This window comes from Dioscorea cayenensis, chromosome 2 (genome assembly GCF_009730915.1).
Source record: "Dioscorea cayenensis subsp. rotundata cultivar TDr96_F1 chromosome 2, TDr96_F1_v2_PseudoChromosome.rev07_lg8_w22 25.fasta, whole genome shotgun sequence".
Taxonomy (NCBI): domain Eukaryota; kingdom Viridiplantae; phylum Streptophyta; class Magnoliopsida; order Dioscoreales; family Dioscoreaceae; genus Dioscorea; species Dioscorea cayenensis.
Window position 1 is genome coordinate 21,635,219 of NC_052472.1, and position 8,726 is coordinate 21,643,944.

General features: G+C 31.8%; 1 protein-coding gene across 1 annotated transcript; it reads right to left on the reverse strand.

Moving 5' to 3' along the window:
- Positions 1-3,586: 3,586 nt before the first annotated feature.
- Positions 3,587-5,729, reverse strand: LOC120278355 (caffeic acid 3-O-methyltransferase-like). Its single transcript, XM_039285186.1, has 4 exons — positions 5,265-5,729; positions 4,307-4,617; positions 4,117-4,181; positions 3,587-4,030 (listed from the first exon to the last, which is right to left on the reverse strand). Exons 1-4 carry the CDS (start codon positions 5,645-5,647, stop codon positions 3,743-3,745), a joined length of 1,047 nt encoding a protein of 348 aa, XP_039141120.1. The 5' UTR covers positions 5,648-5,729; the 3' UTR covers positions 3,587-3,742.
- Between the last annotated feature and the right edge of the window lie 2,997 nt (positions 5,730-8,726).

Consider the following 8,726-nt stretch of genomic DNA (forward strand, 5'->3'; position numbering starts at 1 on the left):
CCAAGTAAACACAGGTTGATTATTTGTATAGTCAATGAAATCTTAATTTTAACATTCAGTTGCAATCCATAATCACAAGCATGGAATTATATTACATCATATAGTCTTCACAGACCATCAACAGATAAGAGAGGATACATAGCATTAACCTCTTGCTGACAAAAGAAACTTTTAACATTCAATTTGAAACCATACTCACAAGTTTCAAACAATGCCATTAAATCCATCATGTAATCTTCACAAGTTCTAAATTGGTCATATATAAAAATAAATTAAATACACAGATGAGAGAGCAAACATGAAATAGTAAATAAATAAATATATAAGATCATGACATTAACCTCTCTCTCGCTAAAAAAAAAAAGCTAAAATGTAAGCACACAAGCTGATTCTTTCTACAGTCGATGAAATTTTAATTTTAACATTAACCTAACCCCTAAAATGTACCTAACAAAAAAAAATGTAGGAATGATATCAAAACAAGGCTTACAATACTCCGGCCTTTCATTATTCACACGTCTTATGTGCCAAGACCCATCCATGGTTCACAATCTTTACTGAAGCTTGCTCTTGCCCGTAGCCAAAAAATCCTAAGGCTGTGAAATGATATTCTCTCCTCTCGCTCCTTTGGTCGAATGATGCTGCCGATGATGCTGGGATAATCTTCTCTTCTCTCTCTCTCTCTCTCTCTCTCTCTCTCTCACGCTCTATCAAGTGGAACTCGGTTATTGTAGTGCCTTGGTCGCTTCCTCCTTCCACCTTTCCGTGCTCGCTACCCCACCGGTGAAGGATGATCTTGCCAATGAAGGAGGGGCTTGCCGGTTAATAATCCCTAGTCTCGGACGGTGAAGAATCGGGATGGGTGTGGTGTTTCTCAAGGAAAGAGAAAGTAGTCGGATGACTTGGAGTAAATAGCTTACATGGCTGCTAATGTGTATTTCCATGTTACCTTGGTGAAGTGTTCAAGCTAGCATGGTTTAAATATCTTTAATTTAATGGATTACGTGTAATTCCAATGACCAGCTTAGCAAAAATTCATCGAAATCTCATGGGTGACCTCCCAATGAAAGAAAATCAATGAAGAATGATTGAAAAAAAACTAATTAAAATTCAGTGAGTAAAGTGGAAGACAGCCATAGTACAGTGACCTCCTAAAATTTTTACCCACAGTTGTTGCGATCAAGAAAATTCAAGGGACTTGGAAGTTGCTTTACTTTTTTTTTAAAATTATCAAAAGCTGCAAATGTTTTTCCTTTTAATTAACAACAAATGTTTAACTATTTTTAAAAAAATATTTTACAACTTTTTTTTTTAATATAATAATTTTAAAATGCTTAATTAGAGTAGAAAGTAGGTGTAATATTGAATGTTCCTTTATTATCAAAAATCAGTTAATTTAGTCCTATTATAATTGTTGTTTTTTTAGTCTCCTTATTTTTCTAATTTTAAAAATCTTAATCCACTCTATAACGGGCATTATTCTTATGTTAAAATTTATTGGCATTACCTTTTTAATATTCAAAAATATTATTAAAAAAATAAAATATAAACTTGATTCGGATCCAAAACAATGGATACAAATCCAACACAATGGCTCCTCCTCCATCTGTTTCCTCCGAAAACCAGAACTCCATTGCCACGTTAATCTATTTCTTCCTCATCATCCTCCATATCCCTCCTTTTGGGTATCATTCATCATATTCGGCTCTTTTTCCTGGTCTCTAGAACTATATATTGAATTTTTTTTCTTGTGATTGAATTATGCAATAGTGTGAGTGGGTTGGTAGCATATGATACTATGATTCATGTTCATCTTCCTCATATAGTTTGGGCATTGGAGTTAATTAAGTTACACGAGCTCAAAACTTCACCTTCCCGACCACATGATCATGATCACCATCCTTGTGGTTTTTTAGCAAACCATCTTTGAAATTTTTATTCTTCAAATATGTTCTAAAGGCCTCAAGTTTGTTTCCTAATTAATCCCCAACTCTTGACCCATTTGCATGATAAATCCTTGACTAGGGAACTGCTTCTGTGCCCCTTGATCATGTTTGTGTCTTTGGAGCCCAAAACACAAACCTTGATCAATGACCAAGTGATATATTGATAACTGAGTACTTGTTAGAACCCTGAAGGCACATTTTTTAGAGTGTGAGTAATGGTTATGTGTGGGTAGTTTCAGTGCCCACATGTGTGTGTGGATCCTGCCCTCACTTGCTCCGCTGAGACTTGTGCACATTCTTGCATTTCTTAGTGGCCTAACTGCTTATTTTGATAAAAAAAAAAAAACAGACATTGAGTATGCCATGCATGTCTGAGAAATTTCCTCCAAACATATATCATTAAACAACAACAAGAAGAACAAGAACAAAGAAGATGATGATCATGATGATCAAACTTCTGTAATAATGATGCTTTAATTGCAGGAGTTTGGTTTCCACATTATACTTTTTCAAATCAATAATGATTTCAGTTTTTTTAAACCTAACCTTTAATAGCAATGGAGATCCATGATCTTTGCAGTAAGGAGTGCCGAAAGTCAGAGCATGGAGCTCGGAGGTTAGAGGTCGGAGGTCAGGGGTTCGTTGAAGCACAGGAGTGGATCTATAGCCTCACATTGAAGTTGGAAAAATGGAAAGGGGTGTGATGAAGAAGGGGCTTGATGCTGAAGTTGAGAAAATGGGAAAGGAGTGTGATGAGGGTTCAGTCACCTTTTGTTCATAGCCTCACGAGATGAACTTGTTGGAGTTCCAAATCATGAATTTGGAATTACGGCCAATTTGGGTGTAGTTCCAAATTCACCCAAAACCATTTAATAAACACTTCAAAATCTAATATCTTTTTTAAATCCGACAAACCAATTCAAACACCTGATTTGGATAAATCACATAATTCCAACTATAATGACTTTCAAATCCACCAAAACAAACACCCCTTAAGATCTCTAGAAAATATGGTATGTTGTAATGTTGAGCCATCACGAACTCTACCATGTGCCTTTCAATTGATAGAATGTGAGGCATCATTTATATGTATTCACTTTTCCCTTTTTCTTTTTTTAAATAAACTTTTTAATATTTAAAGGACGACATAAGCAAATTTCAATAGTGAGAGCAATGCTTGTTAGTGTGTGGATAGGAATTTCTAAATTAGATAAATTCGGCATTGAAATGATAACAATTATAATAGAAAAATTATTTTGATAATTATAACTTAGAAATTTGTACATAAAATTAAGGAAAAATGGGGAGTTGTTACCTCAAAAATATTACTTTTACCAGTTTTTTTCTTATTTAATAATGATTATATTATTACAAGAGATGTTGAAGTTCACGTTGTGCTAAATTTATTAAATAATCAGCCTATTTTGTTTTAGTAAAAAATAATTATTTATAATATTTTAGCTGAGTATTCAAAATTTAATTAACAATAATAAGGAAATACCAACATGTAACCGAAAAGTCACACTATAAGAGTGAAAAATAAGAAATTTAGTTGTCAATTTACTCTGATAAACGAGTAGTTGGATTTAATTGTATTAGATATTGTGTGGCATCTAAATTTATAATTAATTTATTGGAGATATAAAGGAATCTGCCATTTTTAATTATGTAAAATGACTACAATATTACTTGATAGATGGTTCAAGTAAAACCAAATACATAGATAAATCAAAAATTAAAACAGGTAGAAAAGGATTACATAAAAACTATGATATATAGCAAGTTACAAATTGCATTTATTTATAGATTACTATGACTGAAAAACTATAAATATTGCACATAAATTTGAACTTGGAAAACCCACTTTTCTTAACAAGAAATTGGTATTCATTCTCAGTTCTCTCTTTCCCCTTAGCCAAGAGAGTCAACATAACGACGTCATAATCAAAGGCGCTCTTTGCTTCATCAATATTTCTAGGAATAACATGTTCTATGATAATTATTTTTCCATTATCTGGTAACGCCTTCCAACAGTTTTTCAATATCTTCACACATTCTGCATCGCTCCAATTATGAAGTACGTCCTACAAGCAAAACTCTCATTATAACCAGGCCCATTTTTTTAATTGTTTACTTTTACTTTTTAACGTATAAAAACTAACCAACAAACCTTTAGAATTATGGCATCACCACTAGGAACACTTTCAAACATATCACCCCCTACAAATTCCACTCCTGCATGCAAACAATCACAACCAATTTTTAATGTAAATCCATGCATGGTTTATATAAACATATACATATGTATATGTATATGTATATATATAATTAACTACCAGTTAAATAAGATCTAGATTAACCTTGAATGGGTTTTGCTTCGGAGACAACATGAGGTAAATCAAAGTTGATAGCTTTGATGTGTGGGTACTTGGATAATATGAGGGAAAGAATAGCACCATGGCCACCACCCACATCCACAAGCACATTAATGCTCTCAAATCCATTGTAAGTTTCAAGTATCTTCTTAATGAGTACAGTGGTAAGGTTGAACATGGCTTTATTGAACATCTCACCGATATGAGGGTTTTTGCCCACATGCTCATAGAATGTCATTCCATGAGTCTTCACAAATGGGACAATCCCATCTGACACTACATGCTTCATATTTGCCCTGCATGTATAGAATCCAAGTAGAACTCTCATTTTTAATTAGCCTGCTTCTATTATTAGATAAATAAATAAATAAGAAGTTTTGTCTCAATTATCTTTACTTTTCTTAAAACTATTTATCAAAAATCAAAATATAATTTTAGTTATTGAAATAGTTAATTCAATGTTACAAAATATAAATATAATAAAATTATGTTGTTTTTGAAAAATATTTAAACATTCAAAAGTTTTTTTTTAAAAAAAAATAGATAAACCACGATCTATTATAATAAAAAAGATCGACATAAATGATATATAAAAAAATAATTATAAAAAACAACAGTCCATTAATAATGAATTGGGGACGTATAATAATAACGAAACACATAACAAGCGTGTTTCGTAGATGGCTCGACCTATATATATATATCTATCATGTGCACTGTTCATTATATGAATCTGCATAACTATTGAACGTGGTTGGATGACGATCGATCCAACAGTTCATCACAAAAGTGTTCGTAGATGGCTCGGCCTATATATATATATATATATCATAATTTTAAAAATAATTTATATATGTTTTCACTTCACTCATTTGAACCTTAGTTTATTCTAAAAAAAAATGTAAGTAAAATAAAATTAATTAATTAAGTAAATAGGTTATACCATGTATAAATCCAGCCGTTGGAGAGCTGCATGAGCAAGAGTGGAGCCATAGAGACTCCATCCTCATCCTTAGTGAAGAACTTGCTAACCGGGTCCAATCCATAGCGCCTCTTGCTCTTCCCATCCCCCTCTCCCACCACCACCTCGCAAGTCATCACTTTGTGCGCGGCCAAGTACCGAAGCATTCTGTCGAGCACCTTGTGGGCGTCCGGGTTGCTGGTTTGGATCTTTGACGCGATCTCTTCCGGTGAGAGCCACGCGCCGGGTCCCGCTGCCGCCATGACCTCCAGCACGTCCAGCTCGATCAAGGCCTTCAGCGTCATCGCCAACGAGATTCTACCGCCGATGTCCATGGCGCTGTCGAAGGCTAGAAGGTCCTCCATTGGTGTTGCACGGGAGGTGTTTGTGTTTATTCCTCAGAGAAGAGAGTCTGTGGTTAACTGAGAGATGTGTCACCTGGCTTCGCTCATGGCCTTTTTATAGTTTTTAATAATAATTATTTTTTTTTTAATTTGATGTTACAAGCGGCCACCTTGGAGTACTTGTTTGGATGATCATGATAGTCTAGCTGGAGCAGGCCTGCATGTTCAATATTATTAATTTTAAATAAATGTTATTATTTTCAAGAATTTTTATTATTATTATTATTATTATTATTATTATTATTATTATTATTATTTTTCGACCGGATTAATTTATATATGACCACTCACGAGGAAGATATAGGTGTAGCAGGCCGGCATGATTAATAATATTAATTTTAAATAAATATAATTATTTTAAATAACCAAAACATGAACATTAAATCAATCTTAATGATAATTAATTAAAAAACCGCTTGTAATATTTATTGAAGATGCAACTTACTGTTTCAAAAATAGCAACAATGATAATATGTCAAATATATTATATTTTGAATGGCTAGGCTCTCTAAAATAATTGCGCTACAACAAAAGAGGTATGATACATAATAAAATTAAGTTATTTGACTAAAGTGATACTAATTTCATAAAAACAAAGTGACACAACAATATTCATTAAAAGAGTTAAAGATTTTTAGTGGCAATTTTTTTGTGTCACCCAGTTATTTTGCTACAAATATTATGTTTTTTATGTTAAAAAAATAAAAGACACTATTGTTTAATTTAATTGTGATAACTTATGTTTTTGTCACTATAATAGTGATAATTGTGACAATTTAGTATATGCCACAACTAAATTGTGATGTGTAATTGTGACAAGAAATATTATCATTACTATAACTTTTTGTTCTCACAATAGTTTGGATTAGTTGTGACAACTAATTATTTTGTCACTATTACAATTTCAATTGTGACAATTTAGTATCCATCACAATTATACAACTTATCTTTTGTGTCAATAATTTTAGATACAAAAAAATATAAATACGTATCTACAATGCGAAGAAGAATATTCCATATATATATATTCATCAATCATTTACCAAATAAACAATTATTTTTCACATAAAAATACCAAAAGTATCCAAAACAATATTAAAAAAAAAGTAAAAATATAGGCCTGACTTTCACCAATCTAGTTTTAATATACCAAATAAATTATACTTGTACAACAAGAATTACGACATTATGATTTTTTTTGTAACTATTAATCATTTTGTCACAAATATGAATTTTTGGTGATAAAAAAATTAATTAATACTATTGTTTAAATTAATTGTGATGATTTTTTTGTCACTAAAACTATTATAATTGTGACGAGATTTAATTACGTTGTCACTATTGATATACGTGTAGTGTCGTAAATAATATTTTTATTTGTTCGTGATCACATTTTTTTGTCACAAAAAAATTCAACTATTAATATCTACTAAATGTTGTGACAAAAAACCCTAAAGTATGTTTAACATATTTTAAGATATCTGTGTGTCTATATATACGCTTTATAAAAGAAAATCTATTCAAATTTTAAAAAATATTTATAAAAATATGAGATAAAAATCGATGTAAAAAATTATCCTCCAAATTCATTGTTTTGCAAGTCGTTATTATTTATCCAATCCTCAAAATTGATATTTTAAGGGATAGAAAACAAGCTTTTAAACTAGATTATACCTAGGATTTTGATGCGGGACGTATTGAGGAGATGGCATGCGCGTTCATGCGGAAGTGGGACTCGAAGTAATAAAGGTATTTTGGTAATTCACGGGCAAATGGAGTTTTTTTAGGTTACTTGGGCCTAGTCCGATGGGAAACGGGCCAACAAACACAAGTCACGAGTTTCTGCGCAAACTCGTGAGTCATGCATGATTTCGCCAAATTCCATCGCTTAGGCCCTCGAAAACCTTGATTTTGCTATTTTTAGTAATAATTGATTTCGCCATTTCTTTGGCTAGAAATCTCTGATTTGTAAGCCGTTTATAGCGTTAGTCTTTATTTTGTTAACTCTTTTTATTTCTTGCCGGTATTTGAAAAATTTACCAATTTTGGTATATTTTTTTGAATTATCTCCGCTTTTAGGATTATTTTCATATCTTTGATATTTTTTTTCCTATTTAATGTAAGCCTCATGGGCAAGAGGAATTCAGTTTTGTAATAGTTATTCTCTTGAGTAATAAAATTTACTCTCTTTCCAATTCCTGGCTATCTTTGATCAACAGGTTTTGAAGGCTTGTACTGGGTATTCGTGTGCGAATCAACAGTTCGAGTATATCGCTGCATCAGTTTTATAGTATTAGAGAAAAATTTTAAAATTAAAATTAAGTAGAGATTTACCAAATCACACAAAATAAAATCGAGATAATATAATTTTTTTTAAATTAAAATTTAAAAAGATATATATCCTCAATGAACTTAACATATAAAAAGTGTGAAGCCTTGCGTAATTATGTGCCTATGGAGATCAATGACAATGGTTCGGCTTCATTTGATTTGGAGAAGTGACTCAACTAGCTCTTGATGTAAAGGTACATGTTATTGATGGTCACAAAATTTGTTTATTTTTCTTTTCTTAAATTATTTTGCTTAGTTTATGCAATGGATAAGAGATAATTATTTTTTTGCTTTATCGTTTTTAATCTTCAAAGTTAGGTTTATTGAATTTTTCAATGATGATTCACTACAACAAAAAATTCTATTTGCGACACATAAATTTGTAACGCGTAAAAGTGTTGCAAATTTGCGACACAAATTGCAAAAATGAGGGACAAAAAACCAAAAATGTTGCAAAAAGAACCTAATTGTGTTGCAAAAAATGACCATCTTAGGACGTCGCAAAATATAATAGTTTGATCCTATCAGTAGATTGAGATAGTTTGGTGAACCCTATTTTGTGATGGAAGGTGTAAATTGATTTAAGGATGACTCGAAAGGGATGCACTTATTATAGAGCAAAACCATGAGGTCCTCCGGTGTGGGATAGGGTAAAGAAACAATTCCTCGCATGGGTTGGGTTGAGTTATCTTATAATTTCAGTTTCTCT